Source organism: Aplidium turbinatum, chromosome 5 (assembly GCF_918807975.1).
Source record: "Aplidium turbinatum chromosome 5, kaAplTurb1.1, whole genome shotgun sequence".
Classification (NCBI taxonomy): domain Eukaryota; kingdom Metazoa; phylum Chordata; class Ascidiacea; order Aplousobranchia; family Polyclinidae; genus Aplidium; species Aplidium turbinatum.
The window spans coordinates 1664376-1691663 of NC_137476.1; the positions used below are offsets into that span (position 1 = coordinate 1664376).

A 27288-nucleotide genomic window follows, 5' to 3' on the forward strand; every position below is an offset into this window, starting at 1 on the left:
AGTAGTTATAAAAAACTTAACTGCAAAGACCGTAAAAATACAAAAGGAATTTAAATGCACAATACCGTAGTTGTACGGGTATATGAAGTCTTAAAGTTCCACAAAACTTGCTTGGACTCGTCCACTTGAATCTTCAAGCACAGATCGATTGTCTTTAATCTTTTTTCTTGCCAATAAATGTCAATGTTGTTTTTTTCTTCAGAACCAACAAAGAAACGCCTTTAATTTTTAACTTGAAGTTCTTCAGTACCAACTGAGAAGAAAAGTCTTTAATTTTTTGCTTCTGTAGACTACCTACCAGCAACAAATCGTCTTTTATTATTTCTTTGCTTCTGCAGCCTAACAACCAACAACTTTGTCTTTATTATTTATGTTGCCTGTGCTTCCGTACAAAGACCAGCTAGAGTAACGTCTTTATTATTTATGTGCTTTAAGTGCTTCTTGGCCTACCAACTAACAAGCCACGTCTTGATTATTTATGGTCACAGCGGTAAACCATAATCTCTTCGTGAGAAAATGGTAACATAAGATTTCCGGATCCGTTCGTCTGTATGTAATGACCGAAAGAAACACTCTTTTGAAACTGTCTATTCAAAATTGTATTTCTGTAAAATTAGCCACCTGGCTGTCGAAATTGGAATGCAACACCGTACACCACTAAAAACTTGTCACTACGATAGAAACTACTTAGATAAAGACGGATATTTTGTCCAGCTGGCAAGCACTAAGCAAACAGTTAAATATGCGGCCAACTTTCAGGCAACTATTTTACGAATGACTAGAATACCTTGCAAAGCTCAAACTCACGTACGCAGTTACTGTGACGTCATAGTGATACATTATGATGCAATTCTCAACAGATGTGATACACTGATACAAGTCTTACGAACGATGGTGCAATCTTGGCTCATTTTTAGGAAAAATTCCATGACGTAATACGCTAAGATTCAGTAGACCTGAACGGTTTTATATGACGTTTGATTTGGTGAACCATTGTCGGGAACACCACTACCCACCTAGTACGTTGTTTTTTAACATTTCTTTGATTGCTTTGCATTGAAAGCAGGTATCATTTTTTTTGCGCTTATGTCAATTAGCTCAAGCCATTCATAATCAGGGTTGTGGAGTGGGCGAAATTCTGACCTGTCGGCAGAAGGATTCGTTGAAAAAAGGCCGATTTACAAAACAAACGATAAACAATAAAAAAGTTGCAATCTTGTTTCAAAATATTGTTTCTTTGTTCTCCGTATTGCGCTCTAAAACTTTTCCAGAAAATAGAAGTGTTTGTTCTTGTTAGTTTTTGTGAAAGTTGCCGTTTCAATTTTGATCATAACTTAACTAAAATTAGATTTTAAAAAATGAAAAAAAAAGTTTAAAAAAAAATGTGGCATCACTGAAGTCGGTAGGCACTTTAGGTAGGTAGCCACTTTAACAAGTCGAAATTCTGCCACTGAAATTAACTAGAATGAAACCGCCAACCAATCATAAGCTACGGTTTAAGTGACGTAAAAAATGGCGAAAAGAAGATGATATAAAGCAAATTAAGTGACGGATTTTTTGTCAGCTGGTTGGCTTAGGGGTTAGGGCTAGAAAGTAGACATTTCATTGACGCGGGTTCGATTCCCACCACTGCTATTGCTCTTTTTCTTCTGTAATTACCAAATAAAGTTCAAAACCAGCATTAACTCTCTGGATGAGTGCTAGAAGGGTCACAATTGGACGGTAGCCTCTTATAACATGTTCTGATTGGTTGGCGGTTGCATTGTAGTCATTCGCAGTGGCAAAATTTCGACTTGTTAAAGTTGCTACCGCACTTTAACATTACCCACTCGTCGAAAAGCGTACTCGCGATTCAGCTGATTTCAGTCATGTGACTCGACACGTGATATTCTGATTGAAAAATTTTGATACAAAGAAATTTAACTGAATGCTTCGCTACAACCAGCGTTGCCTAATGGTTAGGGCAGAGGAGTAGTAATTTCGATTTCGTGGGTTCGATTCCCACCCTCTGCTAATACTATTTTTTCTTCTGCAACTGAACTGAGTGCAAGAAGGATCTTGATGACTGCAATCAATGGAGTTTATAAGGAAAATTGTGACTAAAACACTGATACAGTTAGTAACGTTTATTTTGCGTTATGGTCATTGCCTAGTGCATTGCACCGGATCACGTGCACTTGATTACGTCGTGTGCCCTGTGGCCGTGAGTAGTTGGTAATTACGGCAGCAGGACTTCTTGGTAGCTACACAATGATTTGTCCTTAGTTCATTCTAGCTCTACTCGTGTTGAGACCTCTTTTCAATTCCTTTGCGTTTATCTACAAGCGTAACAGTGGTGTCAGAAGTAAAATAGAATCTACGTTGCAGTTTTCTGAAGTGAGAAGTTATTACATTGTCGCAGTGGTTTCTGCACAAATTAGTCATGGAAGAAACAGTCAAAGCAATGCTAGCCACAATGGAGAAACAGCAGGAACAGTTTTTATCAACGTTAAATGACATTAGTCGAATGCAAACCAACGAATCAGCGTCAAAGTTTGAAAGCTTCAACCAGGATAAGGAAAAATGGAAACAGTATATGCAAAGGTTCTTGCATCACATGGACATTTACAATGTTGCAACTGATGACAAGAAAAAGGCATGTTTGTTATCCTGGGTTGGACCCGAGACGTATAGCTTGATTGAGAATCTTTTCGGTGACGAAAACGTACGTGATAAATCGTTCAACCAAATTTCAGATAAGTTAGCATCGCATTTTTAAAGAAACTATCCATGTTTAAGCAGCGCGCCATAGTTTTTACAACTGTAAATTACAAGTGGGTCAGTCTTATAAAAATTGGACAGCAACTTTACGAGGGCTTGCTCAAAATTGTGAGTTTATATGCAAAAGTGAGCAGTGCAATCATCTCAGCTATGTGGACGAGCAGATTAGAGATGTTATTGTATTAAACACCCCACACCCTGAAGTCAGGCGTCAATGCTTACCGAATTTAAATTTTTTACTTGATGATGTTCTCAACAAAGCGGAAGTTTATATCAGAACTGTGCAAACCGATAACATCCTAAGAGGGGAAGGGACATCAGATGAAGCAGTTGTCGTTAATAAGATGTCCGCAACCTATATTAAGAAGAGAAAGAAACCTTCAGTTGGTTCCACAAATCAAGGTCGCAAGGCGTGGAAGTCATGTCAGGATTGTTTTTCTAAACATTCTAAGGGTGAATGTCTGTTCAAAAGTTACGTGTGTTACAAGTGCGGAAAAAAAAGGGCACATCAAATCTGTGTGCCAGGCAAAGGGGTTACAACGCCAGCAGAAAGACCGAGTAGAAGCTATAGGCCATGTAAGCAGTTGCAACCAAAGTCGAAAGACACCTCCATGGAAGGAAAAGCGGAACTCAAAAGCTTACCAACGCATCGGAAAGCAAATTTGGATCCGTGCCGAAGTTAACGGCAAACCGTTCACGTGCCAGTGGGACACTGGCTCAACATGTTCCATGGTTGGATTAGATGGATACCACGAGTTAGGTTCTCCCACGTGCTATCCATCAGAAACCTCACTACATGCTTATGGTGGTAGGCCTTTGCATGTTAAAGGTCAATGCTTCGTAAATGTTAAAATAGGTTGTCAACTAAAGTCAAGGATGAAGTTAATCGTACTAAATGAAAACAAAGGCACAAACCTAATGGGTCTAGACTGGAGTGACAGTTTTGGCTTGACCAGTCAGGGTATTTCGGTGTTAGATCAAGTTTCAGACAAGAAAAAACATCTCGTATCTTCACAAGTTCAGCAGACAGAAGAATCCTTACTAAAGCAGAGGGAAAGGCAAGTTTCAGCTTTAACTTGCAAATTTTCCAGAGTTTTATCGTCTGATCTTGGGAAATGTGTTAAGACAAAAGTTTCTATACACTTAAAACCGGAAGCAAAGCCCGTTTTTTCCAAACCACGACCAATTCCATTTTCCAAAAAGCAAGCTATCAAAGAAGAATTGGACAGACTTGTGGAGCGCAACGTTTTGCAGCCAATAAATTATAGCGACTGGGCAGCTCCGATCGTAGCGGTGTCGAAAGCAAATGGAAGTATACGAATTTGCGGCGATTTCAAGGGGCTGAACCAGCAAATACAAGTGGATCAACATCCGTTGCCGACGTTGCTGGAATCGCTGGGAAAAGGTCAGTACTTTTCTAAAATTGACTTGTCGGATGCTTACTTGCAATTAGAGCTTGATGACGAAGCAAAAAAACTTTGTGTCATAAACACACCTTTTGGTCTTTTCCAATACAATCGTATGTGTTTCGGTGTGGCGTCAAGCCCAGCCCAACTTCAACGTTGCATGGATAAAATGATTTCGGAAATCCCTGGTGTAGCAGCATATCTAGATGATATCTTAATTACGGGACCGACAGAAAAAGATCATTGGAATAACTTAGAGAAGCTTATGGATCGTTTAAGCGAGTATGGGTTTTGTGTTAAAGTACAAAAATGTAAATTTTTCAAGGATTCGGTTGAATATCTTGGTCATGTAATCGACAAAGACGGAAAGCGACCGTCGAGCACATCAGTCGAAGCAATAACACAATTACCCCAGCCGCAAAACCTTCAAGAACTTCAAGCTTTTTTAGGGAAAATTAACTATTATGGTCGTTTTATAGCAGATCTTCCAGACAAGGCAAAACCTTTAAATTCCTTGTTGAAGAAAAGAGCAGTGTTCAGGTGGACACAACATTGCAAACTCGCTTTTCAACAACTGAAGGAGGACGTGCTCAATGCAACCACGCTAAGTCACTACGATGAGAGCAAACCACTCATACTAGCCACCGATGCATCCCAGTACGGAATAGGAGCAGTTTTGATGCAGAAGCACGATGGTGTGGAACGTCCACTCGCCCATGCATCGAAAACTTTAAGTGAAACGCAGAAGAGGTACTCACAAATTGAACGAGAAGCGCTCTCTATCATCTATGGAGTAACGAAGTTTCACCAATACCTGTACGGTAGGAAGTTTACTTTAATTACGGATCATAAGCCACTAATTTCGATTTTCTCACCAAAAAAGAATCTACCAGTCCTAACAGCTCAGCGTCTTCAACGATGGGCTATTACCTTAATGGCATATCAATATGATATTCAGTACAAACCAACTAATCTACATGGTAATGCAGATGGACTGTCTAGATTGCCTATGGGGGTAGACAAAGCGTTTGATGAAAACGAGGAGCGAGAGAATGCGGAGGTTTCTCATTCTGTAGAGGAAACCATGGACGGTTTACCTTTAACTTCGAACGAGCATAAAACAAAAACGCTTCACGATCGGTCTTAAAATTAGTTCTGTCGTAGGGGAAAGCCGTGTAATATGAACTGCTGTGTATTATGAACCCCCTGTTGTTTTCAGAAAACGTGGCAATAAAAATGTTTGACTTTTAACAGCTTGAATTAAGTAAGGTTGCTGGTCATTCGACCGGAAATGTTCTTGTTGAAAGTTGGCGTGTTGCTGAAGCTTTGGGGGTATGAAGGTTTAAAGCTTGTGTGATATTATTTTGCAGATGGAGAAATTGTTGTTTTTTTTATCATTATATCAATGGACTGGTAATTTTTTGATTAATATACCCTCAAATAAACTTGATGATGGAAATCACAAGTTTTGTTTAAAAAATGCATTATTTAGTTGATTATCAGCATTTTAACTGGAATCACCACAAGTGTGTAACATGAACCCTAGCTGAATGTGTAATATGAACCCAGGTTCATATTATCAAGTGCTTTATGGTATCAAGTGCTTTATTAAAATTCACGAGGCTTTGCTAATAAAATCATACAATAGACCGATCCATCGCCTAGCAACGCTCAGCCAATCAGAGCGAAGGAGAGCAAGCTATCTTTCTTAGCCCACTGTCTAGCATTGCTTTTATGCAGTTTCCGTCACATTTATGCTGTGATTTTTTAGAAGTAGAATTTGCTTCTGCGGTACTTGCAGGTTTGACAGCAAATACCTATTTGAGATGTCTTAAAAAACTTAAAATCGGAAACCTGCTGCAACTAGTGCTTTCTAAGACACAGTTTAACTGGGTTGTTAGAGCCATGCAGTGTTATCAATGGTTTGAATAGTTGATCATATTTTTATAGAAGAAGATATATAGCCTGGATGGTGTGCTGTGCTGCAACTGCTACGTTGTTTGTTTGAGTTGTTACAATTCACTGGAGTGAAAAGTTAATCTAAAGGCCAAATCTTTTAAATGAAACCCATTTCTTAGCCTGCAAAGAGTCAAAAGTGGCTGATAACAGGAGAATTTAAAATGGATCTTGCATTAAAAAATGACCCTTCTTGCAATTGTAGCAAAAGAAGAGATTGCGATTCATGTTGCAGTTTTAGAGCACAAGGTTCTTCTTTCAAAGCTTGATTTTCAGTTATCAGCTTGCATGATTCGGCAATGAAAGCATAGCCTGTAAACTATGGTTGTTTAAATTCAATGGTTGCATAAGATAAAAAAATGAACTGAAACATATAATACCAATGGTAGCCTACCGTAAGCTACCAGTAGCCTAATTAATTCATACAAATCAAGAAATATAGCCTACCATAGCCCAACCCATTGCAAAATGACTAAATGAGATGTCATGGATAATTATAACCTACTAGGCTATTATTTTGTGCTTCTGAAATACTTTTTTGCTTCTTTTGTAGGCTACATGGTCATCTCATTCACTGTTCATTGCATCATTATGCAATGCAATAATGCATCATACAAGCTGATAACTGAAAATCAAGCTTTGAAAGAAGAACCTTGTGCTCTAAAAATGCAACATGAATTGCAATCTCTTCTTTTGCTACAATTGCAAGAAGGGTCATTTTTTAATGCAAGATCCATTTTAAATTCTCCTGTTAGTGAATTGTTTGCATATTATACTGGTTTAAGTCACGTGCATTTTAAAACCCTGTTTGATTTTTTGATGCACAATACCACAAGTGCCATTAAATACAAAGAATGCAAAGAAAATGTTTGAAATTGTCTTTGGAAAATAAGCCACTTTTGACTCTTTGCAGACTAAGAAATGGGTTTCATTTAAAAGATTTGGCCTTTAGATTAATTTTTCACTCCAGTGAATTGTAACAACTCAATCAAACAACGTAGCAGTTGCAGCAAAGCACACCATCCAGGCTATATAACTTCTTCTATAAAAATGTGATCAACTATTCAAACCATTACCATTGATAACACTGCATGGCTCTAACAACCCAGTTAAACAGTGTCTTAAAAAGCACTATTTGCAGCAGGTTTCCGATTTTAAGTTTTTTTAGACATCTCAAATAGGTATTTGCTGTCAAACCTGCAAGTACCGCAGAAGAAAATTCTACTTCTAAAAAATCACAGCATAAATGTGACGGAAACTGCATAAAAAGCAATGCTAGACAGTGGGCTAAGAAAGATAGCTTGCTCTCCTCTACAAACGAAGTCATATAATTTTCGCTCGGTTCCACAGCCCTGTTCCTTGTGCTTTGGCAGCACTTTGCTTAATGCGACCAGAGCACCATTTTTTCCAATAAACACTGCAATATGATACAATAAATAAACTATGCATTACATTCGGTTTGTGTATTGCGAAATATAAGAATTGACATCAACGTTTGAAAAATAAACGAACGAGGAACAGGTGAAATTGAAAACTGGTGAACTTCAGAATCACTCCCGGCGTGTGAAACTGGTCGTTTACATCACATTACAAAACGAATCGATCGCTTCCAAGCCGGGAATTTTACATCTGGCTCCCAGTTCTAAACACAAAGTCATACTTTTGATTTGTAATGACAACGAAATGTGCTCGGAGATACTAAATGAAGTCGTTTTTAATCGATGACGAATAAAAATCGCCATGTAGGTTAACACTCGTGTTAACGAAGCATAAGATAAAGTAAAAAAACTTGGACAGTGATGCCTCAATAGTAGAGAAACGTTAGTCTTAATAGAGGTAGGCTTTTAGCCTGTAGGCAATTATTATAGAACCATATACCTCAAGAGACCAATCCAGTCTGCAAAAGTTAAAAACGGAACGAGGCGTTTCTGTGACGAGTGCGTTCCGATTAGGTTAGTCATCACCATTTTGCTACAATTCAAGAAGCATGAAAATAACGCGGCCATAGCATGCCTACACACTACAAAAATTTTAAAATGTTCTTTGTATTTTATATGTAAAGTTTCAAAATATCATAGACTACTATGTATAAATTCTTTCTGGAAAAGCAAGTTTTCAATAAATTTCTAGCACGGGAATTTCATCTTCCCCAGTCGCACTTTTCCATGGCTTGAAATGTATTTTTCTAACAAGATTATGCAAAGCACTTCCATTTGCAAAGCCAATATTAATTTTTTAGGCTATCGCAGGTTCACAATTTATTATATAAAGCATGTTTTCCTCAATATCATCACTTTCAGAGTTGGCAACTAGACTCAAGTGAATCGAGAGCTTTTAGATTAGGGTGTCCCACTTTTAGGCGGCTTTTCAGGAAAATTAGGTTCGGGTCAAATTCTGACTGGATTTTTGTCACTGATTTCAAAAATAACGTTATTTTTTCACTATGACGTCATCTTGATGCGCCAGCTAGCGGATATTTGCTATTTTGGCCTTATCACGAATATGGTAAGAGCTAGAGAGTTGGAACTTGCGCCAAAATGACCGGAAGGGATAATTTCCTATTTGTTGTCAATACAATATGAAACCCTAACTGCAACAGAAAAGCAGTTATTTTGAAAAAACATGTTTTTGGTCATTTTTGGACAAAAAGTGAAACACGGCAATTTTGCTTGGGTTTTGCTACAGTGATGCTTTTATTTCGATTGTTAAGCTGCGCCACCTTGTTTAACAATTAAGTACAGTGGTAGTAGCTTAACAATAGAATATAGTGACGCTTTTATTTCGATTGCTATGTCATCAACAGTACATCCTAAAATACAAATGATGCAATGTTGCATCATTTTTGTTTGAGATATTTTGCAACAAGATTCATAAACTTTGTCTGGCAGATGGTGGTTTGATGAACAGAATTAAGAAAATACCAAAACCTAAGCCCCATCTGAAAATCCGACAAGATTGTAAAGTTTCCATCACAGATATAGCCGCAAATCATTTAAAAGCCAAGATTTTATGGTTTTCTGAGCACAAGAAAGAAGCAAAAGATTCATCTTTTCGGAGCGACCATATGTATTTTCTTGCTCTGGCAGCTCATTTATTGATGGATGTTCCAGGAAATTTAAAACCCTTACTTTTTTATCGTCAAGAAGGCGTGTCCCATGCGCGTTGGATAACAACAGCGAGTGGTTACTTAAGAATGCTGATTTTTGGGTATTGTGTTGGGCCTCAGGATATCCCTAAACTTCAACGTATGGTTTCTTTCATTGTTTGTGTTTATTTGCCAGCATCTTTGGTCATCCATCTTAAACCTTCTGCTGCTGAAGGTCCTTTAATTGTACTGTTCACAAGAAATTAATTACTTGCAGATAAATATGTTGATGAACCAGTATTCAACGCTGTTCTGATACATCGTTAAGCATGCACCTCAATGGCTGAGCCCTAAAAACGTTGCTTTGAGTTCCCACGCTGAAGCTCCGCCTTTTGCTGCTGATACGGTAAGACAGAAAATTTTTCTAAGAACGTTGATATCGAGCAGACGCTTTTGAAGTGTGGCAACTTAAGTAATTTTTTCTCCGAAGAAAGTAAGATTGCATGTTTTTCATCTCCATTAGTGTTTTGGCGTATGATCGACAACAACAACAGAGCCCTTCATTGGAAGACTGAAAGGCGTTGTGAACGGCTTGATTCGAGATGACCAAGATGATTTGGCCAAAACAGACTTGCACATTTGTGCTGCTTTGTACAGTATGGTGTGATAAATAATCCCATTGAACTGTGTTGTGCTGCTGAATTGTGGTTTTGTTTGATAGATCTTTGAACTAAACGATCAAGGGTTTAACGTTAGCCAGTATTAGTAATTGCAACAACCATGCAAAAAATCAATGCTGAGGTAATTAATTCTAAATACAATATGCTAGTAGACTACTACCAGGTACCACTGTACTTAATTGTTAAACAATGTGGCGCAGCACAGCAACTTAATCGAAATAAAAGCGTCACTGTAGCAAAATTGCCATGTTTCTCATTTTTTTGTCCAAAAACATGTTTTTTCAAAATAACTCAAATAGGAAATTGTCCCTTCCGGTCATTTTGGCACAAGTTCCAACTCTCTAGCTCTTGCCATATTCGTGACAAGGCCAAAATATCAAAAATCCGCTAGCTGGCGCATCAAGATTACGTCATAATGAAAAAATAACGTCATTTTTGAAATCAGTGACGAAAATCCAGTCAGAATTTGACCCGAACCTAATTTTCCTGAAAAGTCGCCTAAAAGTGGGACACCCTATTGTAGATAGGTGAGATGATACGTAGTGGGACACCCTATTGTAGATAGGTGAGATGATACGTAGTGGGACACCCTATTGTAGATAGGTGAGATGATACGTAGTGGGACACCCTATTGTAGATAGGTGAGATGATACGTAGTGGGACACCCTATTGTAGATAGGTGAGATGATACGTAGTGGGACACCCTATTGTAGATAGGTGAGATGATACGTAGTGGGACACCTATTGTAGATAGGTGAGATGATACGTAGTGGGACACCCTATTGTAGATAGGTGAGATGATACGTAGTGGGACACCCTATTGTAGATAGGTGAGATGATACGTAGTGGGACACCCTATTGTAGATAGGTGAGATGATACGTAGTGGGACACCCTATTGTAGATAGGTGAGATGATACGTAGTGGGACACCCTATTGTAGATAGGTGAGATGATACGTAGTGGGACACCCTATTGTAGATAGGTGAGATGATACGGGTTCAATTCAACAAGTTATTTCTTAAAGTTGACTCTAATTTCTTAAACCTATAAGGTAGCGATAGTTTTTGCTTTCAAAAACAAAACCAAGATTTTTTAAAATTTATAAAACAAAAAAGGCACTTTTAAGACAAGAAAAGTTCACCATTCGACATAGGTACGCTTTCTTTTCGGAAAGTTGGTGTATTACGTGCTATCTACCACATTTCCCTTCAGTAGTCCTAGAGACCTAGAATAATGCTTGTTTGCAAGGCAGCTGTTACGCTAATTGCAAGATTGTAACAGTTCAACCAAACGACCCTTGTCTTTCTGCGCACTTGAAGCGCTTCCACAAACTTTCATAGAACCGTCGTATGGCTGGTTCTTTGAAATATAAAGACTCGGCGTTATACATGAGTGGCCGTTCGTGCTATAAGCGGACGAACGAATTCTGAAGAACGCGAAGATTGACTCATGCGTGATAAGTTGCTTCTTCGACCAGAAGGATCTTGATGATCGATAACTCGCGCGGCGACCGCCGAAGCGTTGAGTGCAGATTCCCGCTCAAACTTGTCCAGAAAGGATTGCGACGAGCCGGCCGGCATTTGTAAATATCGATCGGCGCCTCTGTTCCCCGGACTTTCGAGTCGAGCTGCCGGGCCACCGACCGCTTGCATTGGTATGTAAGACCGAGAGTTCTGCGGGTAGTGCATTGGAGATGTCGGCTGATAATGGTTTGTCGCTGGCAATGTACCAGCATCGGAGTAGTTGCGATGAATGTAGCGAACGTCATGAGACATTCGTTCTCCAAGAGCGCTTGCGCTCCTCAACGTTGACACAGGTTGAAAAAAACCCGTGGGGTCGTAGGTGCTTTGATTGTACGGGTATCGGTTAACCGACATTGACCTGGGAGGATATTCGATGTAGGTATCACCAGAAGGACATTGCTGACTGAAAAGCGATTTATTTTGCTCCAGAGACTCCGAGGGAGGAGGAAGATCAACAAAGTGCCCGGAAGGTGGAAAACCACTTTTTGATGGAGTTGCGGATCCAATGGACATTTTACCGTCACCGACATGGTCACTACAATTCCAAGAATTTGCCCCTGAAAATTAGAGGAAAACATTTAATCACAATCTTTCTCTATACTAAAAAGAGGTCTCCTTAAACGCATTAGAAGTGAACAAAAACATGACAAGATATTATTGTATGATGTCTGGAATTACTTTCAATGTGGTATCCATCATCCTGACCAGAGGTTGGAGTTGGGTTAGTGTCGTCCGACCCGGACACAGTGGATGCAGGTGCTCCACTACGAGATGAAAGTGACTCTCGGATGTTGTATTTTTCACCGTTCTCCATTGACTGCACCAAGTTTATGGGAAATCCCTCTTTTGTGTAATCTCTCTGAACGTTTTTCTCGCGTTGCTACAAGAAAAAAGGTTGTTTTTGAGATTTTACATACGACACGATTCAAGGATGAAACACATAATTGCATGTTCTGGGCTTGCAAATCCACTGGTCCAGCAAACAACTGAACAGAGATCAACATCAATTCTTGATTCTATTTATTAAAATTGTTCACTTTGTCAAAATTAGTCGACTTTCTTTGTCTTCTGGATCTGGCGCAGTAACAAAGTAGCAGCAACAGTAGAAGGAACAGAAGAAGTCCTCCGATCGCTCCACCGACAGCAATTCCAATCATCACGAAGCTGTCTGCGTTGGAAGTATCTAGGAAATAAAAATTAAACAAAACTTGATGGTTCCTTGAATGTGACATGCAGTGAAACGTGGCAAAATCAACAAAGCGTTTTGAAACGCTAAAACAACTGTAGTTAAAATTAGTGTAAGCAATGTTAATAAAAGGTAATTTTATTAATGAAATTCCGTTCACCTTCTTCCATTACGATAGTCATTGATTTCTTTCCGTAGCTATTGGATACAGAGCAAGTGTAACTATGAAGATCATCTTTGGTGGTTCCTCTGATCTCCAACTGAGCTGATTGTCCTCCTACGGAAAAGAACCCTTGGTACTTGATGGATTTGTCTTCGGCTGTTTCCAGTCCGGATGCAGTTTTCGATTGGTTACCCAGCAAAGTGACGTCAACACCAGCATGTGACCAAGCCCAAGCCTTAAACAAAAAAATGAAGTCACAATCTGAGGTGCACACCATAAAGTGGCAGTCCAGATCTCAAAAGTTACTGGTTTTAACTTTTTGCATCGCTTCAATTAACGTCTATCGACTTTAAAACGATGAAAAAACAACTGCATTTGCTGACTGGGATGGCAATCAAGATGTGTTCGCTAGATATTTATGAGCTATAAATTAGAACTGAACAGACCAACTATTAAATACAGCGCGGCAAAAAATACAAACAGGTCATGGAGCGAACCGCAGAAATCCGATCAAACAATGCAAGTTCAGTGCTCCAGAGGGTTAAAGGTAAGAGCCTACACTTAAAAGCATTGACACGAGAACAAAGGAAATTGAATATAAAGTAGATGCATTTTTTTCACCACTTGATTGATACCGGGAGAACTCAATAAATCACAATGGATCACCGAATCTTCTTCCAGCGCAGCATATTGGATCGGATCAGAGCTGAAAATTGGTGCGCCTCGTACTATCAACTCCAAAGTAGCCTGGCTGCTGCCAATCTGTCAGAAATGTAAAAGCATTTATTGGTGAGGATAACAGAATCAAACAATTCTTGGACTCATCACAGCAACCACGAAAGTTTGGAACTTGACTTAAAATGCCATTAGACCACATGTTGCCGAATGTAGTTAGCTACAACTAGGCTACTATATTTACTATAGCGTGTGTAGAATTTCGACGCAAATTCTACGTTAAGGAATATCTTTCTCACTGGCGCCAAACAGTGGATTGGATTATTATATGCGTCGCTTAGTTAATACGGTTATGCGCCTACAACAGACAGAGAAACAAGCCAAGTAGATTGAATCTGAACACGGTCTTGAGTTCTGTTAGTTTGTGGAAGAAAGGTTGCAAGATCAGAAGGTCACAAGTTTACAAGTCACAGGATCACAAGTTGCAGGTCGCAAGTTCACGGGGTTGCAGGATCACAAGTTGCAGGTCGCAAGTTCGTTTAACAAACTTGGTGAGCAGATATGGGCTACTTCAATCCTAAAATAGAGTTGGTGGAGACAGTACAGTCAATTCACCGATCAGCAGGGCTTGAAGTTTACCAAATTTAGTGCACAGATATGCTTCAATCCTAGATAGAGCTGGTGGGACAGTACAGTCAACTCACCAAGACAGCAGCAGGGCTTGAAGGATAAATTCGTACAAATAATAATCTAAATGATAATAAGTCGTAACAGTCATACAGCAATTGATTCTACTAGTGCATCTTATTCAAATAGAATACAAAATTTACAATTAGTAAATGGTCAAGAAATATTTAACATAAAGTTTCTCAATTTATGCTTAAGAGTTAAGACCCCCACTAGTGGGGAACAAGCCGACGATGGATTATGATGATGATTTAAACATCTCGTTTTACCAAATGCAGCTAATACAAAACTAAACGGAATTTCTCGTCTATGCCTTTCCCAAGTAAACGAAGTTCGCTTTGCTGGCTATTATGCTGAGTGCAGCAAAACACAGAGAATGTGCGTTATAAAGACTACGAGTTGAAGCAAGCAAGCGGATAACAATCGTTCGCTAACATTGATACAACATTTTTCCAGATGCGGCAAAAGCTTCGAAGAGATAACGCGCTAACCAGTTATTTACAGTCACACACAGATAAACGGCATTTATACGTTGAATTAACGTCGGCCATGCTATGCCAACGTTTAAATGGATGATGAATAACACCGATTAATTTTCAGCCCACAAGATGACATAAAATTGTTTTTTAGAGCAGTAGAAGTTAAAAATAGTGTTTTAAAACAACAAACTGCAGATACTCTGGCAGTCTGGCACCCTCTTATGAGTCAGGCTTTGCAAGCCCAGTCTCTTGTCAAAAAACTGACAGCAATTATTTAAACCTGTTTTTCGGAAAGAATAAAGAATTGCTAAAAATATAATTGTTTTTTGTACAATTCGATAGATCATCAACTCCGTGGAAAAAGATATATGGATTTAAGTAAACACAAGCTTTATGTCTGTAAAAGTAACGTAATAATTCTATCAACACAAAAACACGATTGACGTTTCAGAGGTTTTCTTGAAACAACAAGACTTGCTTGTTCGGCTGGTACTTGAGATGATATTCAAGTCGATTATAAAATTAACAGCGTTGTATACCTATTAGTTGAAGTTATAGATATCATTGCATTGGTGTCGATAACTGAATGGATTTTTGGTAGCGAAAGTTTGTATTATTAAAATCGGTCTATATTTCAACTGACAAAGTGACAATGTTGAAGTTGGAAATGTTGAAGCGAGAGTTGCTGAGGCTAGACAGTTCGAATTAGTGAATGATAATAAGATAGACCGTGCGTGCTCCCAATCAGAAAATGTATTATTTTTTTTACATTATCTGCAAATGTTGTATCAATGTAAAAAAAGTGATTCGCTGATTGGGATGCCAAGCCAATACATCACTCACATTGCCAGCACTGGCGTGACAAACGTATCTTCCTGCGTCTGACTGGTCAACGTTTGGCAATTCCAACTTGGCAGATGTCCATACAAAAGCTGCATCACCTTCACGAACCCAATAAATCGTAGGTTCTGGCCTGGAATTCCATTCGCACCACAAAGTCACATTGTCACCTATCTCTGCCTCCACTTGGTCCGAGCCGCCCACAAACACAGGTGAATCTAAGTAGCACGATACGTTTCATACAAGTGTTCTGATAGCATATGATGATGCAAGCTTAAATTGTAACACAGCTCAAAATCTTCGGTTGAACAACAGACAATAAAATTTAAAACTTCAAAAGTAACTTTTTTAACGCTGAATGACACTTCCACAATGCAGACAACGTTTGAAAAACTTTTCTAGCCTCCATTACTACAAATTTGACCACGAAAGGTATACCAGATTGGTTGCACAGTGTTTTCACAAACTGAAGGTAGAGTGCATTTCGAAATCTTACAAATTCTGCGGGTCAGCTGTTAAAAACAGTTAAAATTGTAAGAAAATTTTAGCAGTTTCCTACTCGACTTACACAAAATCTTCATTGTTGCGGTGCTTCTTTCTGAGTATCCTGCATCGTTCTTGGCCTCGCAAGTGATGGATTTGTTGAACCATGTTTTGTCGACAACGCCAAGCCCAAATGATGAAGATATCTCACCAGTCTGTTCTACACCATCAACGTACCACCTAAGATATTGTTACCAGTTGAAAAGTCAACTTTGTAGGAGACATAATAACGCTTAAAACGATTAGCCTATGCCTTAGAGAGAAATGACTTTACTAGCCAATCAGATTCTATAATTGCACACAGTATGCTTACATCACCATAACATACAGCAACGCAACACTTAAGTGCACCCAATCTTAAACAGTTCAAGCTGATGAGCCAAGAGCAGTGAAAGACTATTAACTTAGGCCATCCAGTCATCTTAGAAAAACACTAATTCTATAGGTTAATTTTAAATAGTACTGTTAGCACAAAACACTCTCTTATTTGTCACATCATAACATGCTTTCTTCGAAGTTAAAAGATTGATAAATAAACTAACCGATAAGTTATGACTGGAGGATCAGCGGCGGCTCTGCATTCAGCAGTGACGTAATCCCCTTCGAGAATGTACGATGGCATAGCCACAGAGACAATCAGTGGTTCTAAACAACAGATTGTTGCTAGAATGAGTCACACTATAAAGCAATTAAAAATCGCAGGTGCGTTATCTGGTTAAAAAAGTAGCACAACGTGTGTTGGGTTACAAACAAAACCTAGTTCTCAGCGGCAGGGGCTTCAGGTTTAGTGAGAACTAAATCGTGAAAACGTGCACAATAATGTGGATTCGTCGTTTCAGTTATTAGATAACTTATTGAGGCAAATTTTAATCTTTAATTTATCTAGAACTAATTTCAACACGAGTTACTTCAACAAGAAAATGTCAAGGTGATTTTCTTAGTATATAATGTAGAAGTATCTGGGAGCATTTTATGCTTAGTTGGAGAAGAGATTGTAAAACATTAAATTGATGTAATTTGTGTGATTCGTTGTTACAACATACTTAGCATGTTCAGTTTCACGAGTTTTCTTCCCAAATTATCATCTGCGAGTGCGTCACTCGTCATCACGCAAGCGTAGGTTGCGTCTGCGTCCTTTGACGTGGGAGTAATCCGCAAAGTGGCGCTGGTGTTGAACAACTTTGCTGTTGGTCCAGAGACGGCTGAAGTGACTTCCTCGAAAAGTTCGATTCCATCTGTACATGAAGCACACCGGCTTTGTTTTCAGTGTTTCACATTTACATTCTACACTGATGCAAAGTAGACAACAATGTAGCTCCAGCTCCACCCTTACAGAGCTTCAACATTTAGTAATGTTGTTACGACGTAAAAATACGACATTGCTAGCAAGAAACATCGAAATTTAGACAAGTGGGCGAATTTACAGTAAATAAATGTCTTGCACTTTGTACAATTTTGTATTAAGCCAAGGCTTACTTAACAGTCAAACCACTCTTACTATAACTTTATTAATACTTTTCTTATGATAAACAGATAAAACCAAGCAACCACACGGCATTTTAAACTGATCATAAACTATAAACTACGAACGTTTTCGGCCATACACATACACGGCCATGCACGACCTTTTCTTATGAATAAACATTTAGAAAACCTCACCACAAACAATAAGTTAATCAAAAAATCGATAGCCATCATAACGAACAATTAAACAAACACATAGCAACATCAAAACGTACAAAGCAAAAACGCAAACATTTAACGTTTCATATTCAGCAAGACCATCTTGCAGCCACAAATATTTCATTTATAAAAGTGATAGCTTTGAATGAACTATTGGGATGGCAGATTGGTGTTTGAAGAGCAAAAAGCCAAAGACACGACTTACTTCGATACCAATGCAAGATTGCAGGAGGCTTGCCACCAAACGCCTGGCAAGTTACGAAATTTTGCTTTCCAACAACAACATCAACCATGGTAACCTGGTCAACTTCTTTCCCTTTCACGAAAGGACCAACCGGGGGAACTGGAAGTGACGAATAATCACTGATTATCATGGAGTTTTAGTAACTTTTAGCAAACTAAGGATAATAATTATGTGATAAATTCTAATATTACATTCACCACTGATGCGCATAAAATCAGGGGTGCACTGAACAATCAATGAGCTGTCCGAAGAAGCTTGAACACTCAGTAAAGCTACGAGTGGATTCTTAACCATGTCCTGATAACCAGGTAGAAGTAGAATCTCTCTTTCTGGATTGTTGCTTTTGCTGCAATGGTTGACATCAGAACAACAGAGTAATCGATCGCACTAGTGGTGATCAACACTGCCTCGTCAGTGCAGCACTGAAGAGGATCTGATAACCGAAACAGCTGTGCAGCGCTTTGCGGTTGACTGCGGAGATGTGAAAATTTTTTTGTCAGCGGCAGAAGTGATAACCACATTTTTATTTGCGTTTGCATTTCGTTGCTTCAGCGGACGTAAAACGAGTGACAGTAATTTTTCAAAAGTTTTTTTCTCATCAAAATATTCGCGCGGCAAGGCCATGACCGATATAACCATGCGAAATATTTTAACATTTTGTTTGATGTGAAAACAGTAGTTACTTCGCACTATTTTCGGGTTAAACATAGAAGCAAAATTATGTTCATATAAATGGGGGGCTGGAAGAAACCAATCTACAAAGTAATAAAAACGTTAACATCCAAATACGGTACACATTACACAACCTTTATGCTCATATAGAAAAGTATCGTAAACTTAAACAGAAAGAGAATATTGTAACACAAACTTGCTGTTCCAACTTACAAAGGCAAAGAATAAACACAAGATGTTTGTTTCAGGTTACAAAATCACTGATTGTAGCAACACACAAGAATACAACTTGAACTATCAACTGCGAAAACAATAAAGATTTTTCAATGCACCAGGTTAGTTACAAAATAGATAACTTTTTGGGATATTCTTCTTACCCTTCACAGTCAAGGAAGCTTTCTTCGATCTTAACAAATATTCAGTGGCTTGACATTCGTATAGGTTTTCGTCTTCTCTCACATCTACGCTTTCAATATGAAGATGATATTCTCCAATTGAATAATCTCCAACCATTGAATATCTTTTCCAGTCTGTAAGGTATAAAATTAAAAATTGGTGGAAGCTAGAACAGTATAAACATCATACTATCAAATAATAACAACAGGCTATGAGCTTCAAAAGTTGTCAAAATCCCATGATGACAAACTGAGAATACTTGAAGCTCAGTTAAACACATGGGTCGGCAACCACCAGGCCTCGGCCCAGTATCGGCCCATAAGAACTTTGTTACCAGGCCTCGTTCTGTGAAAAAATTGTTACCGGACCGCACAAAACCGAGGCCAAATTGCTACAAAAATTGCAAATTTGTTCGATCAACCGCGCTAGTACTAAAATATAAATTTTATTTTTTATGATTAATAAGCTTTTGCTGCAAAGAACACTAAATAAAGAAAAGAACAAAAATTTCATAAAATTTCCTTTAAAACAGTGGTTCCCAACTTTTTTGTCTTGGTGACCCCTTTTAAAAATTTTTGTCGCGGTCGCGACCCCCAGGTTGGGAACCACTGCTTTAAAAGCAACAGCAAACAAGACAAAATTACAAAGTAGGCTGAGCCGTGGACGTCGGGAGTTGGAAGCCAAATGCAAGGCCTCATCTAGTTCTAGGCAGCAAACAGGATTGGCATATTGGCGGTTTTAATGCCAACTTTTAGAAATTTACTTAGTGGTTCTCCAACAATTTATGTAAACATACTGACTTCATAAACCTACAAAAAATAATCATCACACTTCTTCGTTTTCTTAAAGTGCAACTGCACGATCGAAATAACATAGGCTAGAATCCATTGCCAAGACATCGGGAACCTGTTGAAAAACTCACTTCCTTACAATTGAGGCCCACAGCCGAGAAAACGACCCTTTTCCCACGCTCTCTAGCGCTTCTCTCTCACGCTACCTGGAAGTAGCAAACTCGCCAACGCCACCTAGCGATATGACGTCAGTTGGAGTCGAGCTTAGTGGATACCAAACTAGCTGAGATAGGCTTGGTTGCTAGTGAATGCGCAAATTTATGGCATCCATAGTGAAGACACATCTTTCAGCCAGCATTATACAAATTTAGTTGTTCATGCCTGTGTGCCAGGAGTGGTTTGCGAAGCCCATCGCCGAAGGCTAGTTTCGTAGATTACAACAGCCAAACTTGGTTATATCGAAAATATTTTGTATTGTACGGTATTGCAGAACATAGTACAGTCGACTATCATGCGATAACGCTTTAGCACTCATTGGGACTGTCTTCGGCAGTGTTGACATCTACGTTCTTTAAAAATAATCTAGATGAAGCTAACAAAGACCAGAATAAACCAAATTGAAGCAGAAATTAACTAAAAAATAAACCAACATACAATACTAATGACAAATCGCTTTACGACACACAAATCGAAAACAAACCAAACCAAAAAAACACCAAATCGAAAAATAAACACAAACCAAACGGTTGCAAATAAACCAGACTTCGTTTTAAAAAGACTAAAATGTTAACACTGGTCTTCGGAACCCAGCATAGTCTCCATCGTCGCTGGGATACTTTCTGCGGATAAGAGACAATGCAGGATGGCAGCACGACTCTGTTGGACTTGCCCAGAACTTCTCTATCCAACAGCCACTCCAACACGTGCTTATAGGCGACCAGCCTGAATTGCCTGGTACATGTAACAGCAAGTCGTTTAATAATGAATGGAACAAACACGCAACCAGCTCTTGAAAGGCTGTTGAACAGTAAACAAGCTCAAGTGAACTCACTCATTTGACAACTTTCCATCGCGTCCTCTGGGCTTGCCATCTTTTTTCTAATTCTTTCTGTCAACCCTGAAGAAGGTTTGTAGGACTGCTGGATTGACCATTGCATGGAAGTCGTCCAACACAGTGATGCAAGAGGTGCTCTCCGCCATGCATCCTCCGTTAAGCATCCTTACACACTGCTCGATTTCGTGGCAGCAAACACATTCCTCCGCACCCAACACAACGGGTACAACGACACCACTCCATCGTGAGGCGGTTTTCCGGAGAGTCTCGTCTTCCAGCATCAACCTAAACAATGTATAAAAACATATCAATAGGGCCTACGGGTATTTCAAAAATTGGTTAATCTTGCTTATATACAATGCACTGCATGTTGACATTATTATAGCTTCTTCAATGAGGCTGCTGACTTGATGACCCAGGTCACTTCTTGGACGCGTGTAGTTCATATGCGAAACTAATTATATATAGCTCCTTGGCATGCACGAGCATTATCGAGTTCACGGTAGGCTACCAGTAAATAATCATTTTCTTACCGCCAATAGACTGTTACGAGTAGTTGTAAATCAGCAAAAAGAAATATTTTAACACTGACTGCAGAATCAATCAAACTTAAATAAAAGATTGCAGATAAGCACTTATTTATAGGTGACTCACCAACAGATCGCTTTGTAGTCTGCTCCTGTTTTAATGAAACCTGACAAGCCTTGGATTGGAAAGATGCTGTTTCACACTGGGTGGAAATATCAGAATAACTCTCACTTGAGAACTCGCAGTTAACCATTTGTTTGTCCCGCACCCATTTCATCATTCATGGCCTACAAAAAACTGACAATTGCATAGCCTATCAGATTACTGTGAGTCTCACACACCTCCTGAACACATATGAAGACCTGGGTAGCACAATTGTAGTTTGGGCAACGTTGAATTATGATCAGATTATGAATCCCACTAGCCACATTCTGTAAAAGTTAGGAAAGAAAAAAATCTGGACATCAAATTTGTATAAAAAATTGCTAAGCCACATATTCTGAGCCAAAAGTTGTTAATCCCAATTTAGAAATAAAAGATGTTACCGTATGTCAAAGTAAGTAAGCAACACAGTAAGTTTTGCAACCTTGCTGTTTTGCAAGGTTGTTGTGATCTGTTGTTATTAGACTATAGCAGTGGTACCGGTATTACATAACTACTTAATCGTTTTGAGCAGATGGCACATTGTATGTTCATAAAATTTAAAACAAGTAGGCCTAAAAACATTACATAGGATATGCATTATGCAGCCTATAGCTTCTATTGTGTAACTACAAACCTTCACTATTGTCCGCTTTTGCATTCGATGATCTCTATCCAGCTTAGAAGCAAAAGCATCAGACATAGCAGAAGTACATTTTATGGTGGGAACAGAAGATTTCTTCAGAATGTAACGTTTGCAAAATCCCATATTAACTTCAAAATAATTTTCAAAATCCTGCTCAAGAAAGTGATTTGAGCAGATAACACTGGTAGGGAAGGGTCCATTTCATTTGCGGACTTGATGAGCAAACTTGCACCAGTTAATTCGCAAACGTTCATCGTTAGGGAAGGCAAAAATGTCACCTTTGCACCAGAAACAAATTTTGTGTGACAGATAGAGCAAATTTTCACCATTTTAAATGTTTGGCTCAGAACTATAATAATCTAAGAAACGAAGTTGCAAGAGAAATGTGTCACGATTTCTTTCTATCTCTTACCAGGAAAAAGACTTGGAAAGATTCAATGACGTAGTTTAATGGGTCAAACCGAAAAGCAGTCAATTAAATGTTGAATAATTCTACTAGTGAAATGATAATCTGACTTCTTGAAGAACTTTAACGAACGGCTTCTCAAATAACTCTAAATTCGAACACAATTTATATCAGCACCAATTCTCATCTACTTGTATTCAATTACTTCAAGTCTCAATCACCAATAATTTCTGCATCAACTACCAATCCACAACTCATAACACAACTCTCATAACCAACTCAATAATAATCGTCATAATAATCCATTACGCAAATTACACCAAAATTTATAAAAGGTTTGTTCGGTCTAGTAACTTCGAGAAGGTTACGTAGTGTTGCATCACACAAACTCATCGTCGGTCACGTAGCATTGAGCGGCATAAACAAGCAAGTTTAAAGAAGTCTAAAGAATGTCACGTAGGGCCGAAGGTTGTAGAAAACACGTTACATAATACAGATTTCGTCATCAGAGGTTACTTTAGGTCAATACCCGATAATAACACGTCGCTCAAAATTCCATAATGAAAACAGCACATTCTGTCAAGACGCAAAGCAGCCCGACGCGAGGCCTTGCATATTGATTGTGGCAAAATGTTTTGTTTTAAAAGTTTTATATATTTGAACAAAAGACTTGAAGCTCACAAGAATGTCACATAACATTGGTCAAGATGTACCGTACCTTACCTCGCATGGCCTATGACAGCTTTGGTCTGTCTCTTAACCAACAATTTCAATGGATATAAGTCAACAGACCTGGCTTATTTTTTTTAAACTTGAGATTGCAAAGAGCCTATATACTACCTGCCTTCACATATTAAATTTTTCTGAAGGTGTTGCGACCGTGCCAAATTTCTTTCAACTTAATAACTTACTTCGGTCTCAAGCACGTTTTGTCGCTTCTACCCTTTTCTCGACCTTGGCTATGCTGACGTGTATTGTTTTGATAGTCAGAAATAAAAACAATTGAACTGAACTGAAGATCGATGCAGCGAAAAAAAAACTCCTTTCTCTAGGACAAACACAACTAAAAGACTTGCAAAACCAATTGTCGCTTCGATCTGACTGAATCCAACTGACGTCATAATCCGCCTGTTGCGCAATGCAATCCGCTATTGCAGGAACGTGGCCAAAAATACAAGCGCGTGGAAAACCAGAGTTTTGATAATTTTTATTGAGATAAATATAGCCTTAAAAAGTAAGGGCGAGGTTGGTATTTATAGACTGAAACATGCTCTTTCAGATAAAGTGCGGTCAAAGTCATCGTGCAGTTGCACTTTAAGTCACATTTATTGAAAAGGGTATTAGTGTGCCATTGCAATAACCTTAACATGGCATAACCTGTATGCTGTGAAGCCAAGAAATTAGTCCTTCTTTACATTGATTTAACATCTGAAGACATTGAATCAATGCAAAAAAACTAATTTTTCGGTGGGGTGCATTGTCAACTCAGATGGAAGAAACAAGATTATAAACCACTTGTCTTTGTTTCGAAGTATTGGGCGAAAGGCATGCGTTTTTAACATTTTGTTATGTAGAATCAACATGAAAAACCTGAGCATCCTAAAAGAAACTAAAAAAACCTCAGGAGAACAATCATCAGAACTATCGCATGCAAGTAGGCTGTGTTAAAAATATTGTCCGTCTCAAAATTCCGACATCGCTCTTGTACCTTGTCATCAGCGAGCGTTCTGATTCCTCAATAAGCGGCTTTAGGTCAATACCAGCTGATTTAACTTAGAGTCGACTGAGTAAATTTGTATTATTTGACCGAAAATATATGTTTGGCTGAAGAAGCTCGTCATGCCCAATAATCTTAATCCCCACACCTACCCTGACAAGTTATGATCAAACTGAGAAGTTCTTATTCCCAAAAAGTTAAGAACGAACGACTAGAAAAAGTCCAATACAAAATTCAGTTGACGCACAGGAAAGGCAAAAAATGAGTTAATGTTTGAATAAAATAAATTTCCCCATGGCATTTCCCTTTTGGTTGAAGTTTTGTTTTGCCTAAAGTTTTGCCGAAACCAAATCAGTTTCTCTTGTCATTCAGGCAAAGATAATTTACAGGCCAACAAAAAATTTTTTTTTTAAAAGGCACGACATGTTAGAGTAATTTTAGGGAATTTCGAGGCCCCTGATTCTGAAAATGCACTTGTTTTTTTCGAATTGGCTCTAGTTTTTGAGATACAGCAAAAACAAATTTTTCGCAATTTTGAGCCCTTGTAGATTTAACGTCGTGTCGTTTATTACATAGACAAAACTGGAAGTAATCCCAGGCACATTTCTGATTGTATAAACGCTAATTGGAACCAATTACATTGATTACAACTCAAACAAACAGCTATTTAACGTTTACTGGCCCATTAATAATCAAAATACGACGTGAAGCAAGCCTGAGGGTACAAGATGTAGAATATTATATAACTTGTATTTTGCGTTAATATATATGTTGACTTCAACAGTATCAGACTTACTAAGCTACTAAGTATACAAACAAAATGCATACATTATTTTGCTTAACAAACTAGACAAATAAGCAAAACAAAACTATCGATGAACAAACGCAACTCCTTATTATGGTAAGCCTACTGAGCAATACGGTACCCCATCAAGGTACAGTATGAAGGCCGTTTATGTAATTACATAATACAAAGTTATGTTCTTCAGTAAAGTAGCAGCTTAGAATTTTATCCTTGTTACGGAAGAACGTAATCTTGGCCTCGGAGTCAAGAATGACACGTTGATCGAGATGAGGAGCCGAGATTCCAGCTGCCACTTTTGATAACTAAATCTCTAACTACAATAGGTGGTAGAAATGGTTTTGAGAAAAAACCTTGACCTTGCTCCAAAACATTGCTGAAGGTATTGAAGTTACTCTGGGTTATTCCCGTTTTACTATTGTTTCAAGCAAATCCCCACTTGAAACAAGAGGGCAAATAAAAAACATAAATGGCAACATCCATGCAATGGCCGCCTTGTACACTCCATGTAAACATGTTCCAACTTCCTTCACGACGATTTCATTCGAATTTCGAACATGTTTACAGTACAGAAGTATCAATAAGGTGATTCCACGGCTCTCTTTACGCCATGGCACTCTGAACTTCTTCTTAGCCTTGAGCCCAGAAACGTGTTTGAGTGCAATGTTTGCATACTTTAGGAGGAACCCAGGACTTATCTTGATCAACCAGTTTCATGTCAAAGTAATAATAATAAATAATAATGCTTGTTTTTATATAGCGCTGTATCGATCGCAGAATGCGTTGCTCCTTAGCACTTTACAATGCAGACAGTGTCAATGCAGCCGTATTAGAGGACAGCATCCTACTCGTCAAAGGCATATTTTATTAACCTAGCCTATGCCATTTATTAGCCTATAGATAAAAAAACTTCTTGCAGCAAAGACTTGGCTTTAGCAAAGGCTTAGAATAAAATTTCATTTACAAGTACAAGTATCCATTTCAATAGGCCTACTTTTTCAATATAAAGCTGCATTCATAAACACATGAATTTCGGGCTATTTTTTTTGTAAGATGCTGATTCACAACTGTTTTCATTGAATATTCAGTCTCCCTTACATTAATCACAGTTCATTTCAACCCTTCCTTGCGTTTTGAAGTTTTATACGATATCAACCAATTGAACTAGACAAGTGCAATTATGACGTCACAATGGTAAGCAGGACTGCAAATAAGTAATGTGCCAATTAAAAGCTTTTGAGTAGCGACTTCAAAAATATTTTTATTGTCAAATATCTCGAAAACTAGAGCCAATTCGAAAAAACTAAGTGTATTTTCGGAATCAGGGGCCCTAAAAATACTCTAAAATGACTCTCACCTTTTGTGCCAAAATTTTTTTGTTGGCTTGTGTAATACTTGTTTCATTGTTTCAACAATCAAGTTGTAAAATTACAATCGATGTATAAAAACAAATCTTTACTAGTCATATTGCGATCGTATCCGAGACCAAAATTTCCTCTCGTCCATAGGACCGGAAACAAGTCTTTAGCTGGAAGATATTCCACCACGCATCTCATTGTGACATCTTCCCCTTGGAGGACAGTGACATCCTTGGGATTCTCAATGATCTCAGGCTTGATGGAAGATGATGATGCTGAAAATGAACAAGACAAATTTTAGATTCAAAGTTCAATTCAATATATTTTGATTGCTAAAGCATGTATTTATAGTATGAAACAATACGCACAGAAAATTGGCACCACCAACAAAATCATTGACTGATAAGTTCAAATTCAAATAGTCCAAAGAATTGACTACCAAGTTCAGATTCAAATAGTCCAAATATGAAATGCACTGCGTCGAGAATTTAGATTCAAAACAATTCAACAGTCAGGTTACAAGTTGCACTTGTATCACAGCAGTGCTATGGTTTAGATTTTTTAGCCCCTTAGTAAAGCGACTAGTGCAAATGAGGGATAGAAAAATTATAAACTCATGCAACAAGCAATCAAGACTCAAGAGTCCTATTCTTGAACGCTTGTCCGCCATTAATTTTGCAATGTTTAACAGCAAGGAGAAACAGTGGGTACACTGTTAAAATTTTTCGTAATTTTACTGTTAAAAAAGCAGTAAAATATTACTATCGTCTTGTTACAGTACTTGAAATTACTGGCCATTCGTAGTATATTTACTAGACTAAGACGTTTTTTTACTCCAAATGTAGTAGAATCACTGTTAGAGCAGTT

The 27288-nt window shown here is 38.4% G+C and overlaps 1 protein-coding gene across 2 annotated transcripts; it reads right to left on the reverse strand.

The window, feature by feature from the left end:
- Nucleotides 1-7565: 7565 nt before the first annotated feature.
- Nucleotides 7566-26885, reverse strand: LOC145770750 (kin of IRRE-like protein 2). 2 transcript variants are annotated; one of them, XM_082582456.1, is made up of 12 exons: nucleotides 26523-26885; nucleotides 18960-19112; nucleotides 17872-18009; nucleotides 17027-17218; nucleotides 16526-16628; nucleotides 16009-16163; nucleotides 15444-15658; nucleotides 13426-13521; nucleotides 12757-12994; nucleotides 12448-12593; nucleotides 12089-12290; nucleotides 7566-11967 (listed from the first exon to the last, which is right to left on the reverse strand). In XM_082582456.1, exons 1-12 carry the CDS (start codon nucleotides 26617-26619, stop codon nucleotides 11270-11272), a joined length of 2433 nt encoding a protein of 810 aa, XP_082438582.1. In that variant the 5' UTR covers nucleotides 26620-26885; the 3' UTR covers nucleotides 7566-11269. The 2 variants fall into 2 exon arrangements, with proteins under 2 accessions (XP_082438582.1, XP_082438580.1); XM_082582454.1 differs by having other exon boundaries at nucleotides 13381-13521.
- Between the last annotated feature and the right edge of the window lie 403 nt (nucleotides 26886-27288).

Excerpts from the sequence above, each read along its gene's own strand:
- LOC145770750 (XM_082582454.1), bottom strand. The coding sequence starts at position 26,619 with ATGAGATGCGTGGTGGAATATCTTCCAGCTAAAGACTTGTTTCCGGTC. Across the intron at positions 19,113-26,522 it reads ATACGATCGCAATATGACTA|ACTGGAAAAGATATTCAATG; the intron begins GTAAAGATTTGT and ends TATACCTTACAG. Across the intron at positions 15,659-16,008 it reads CGCAACAATGAAGATTTTGT|ATTCACCTGTGTTTGTGGGC; the intron begins GTAAGTCGAGTA and ends CGTGCTACTTAG.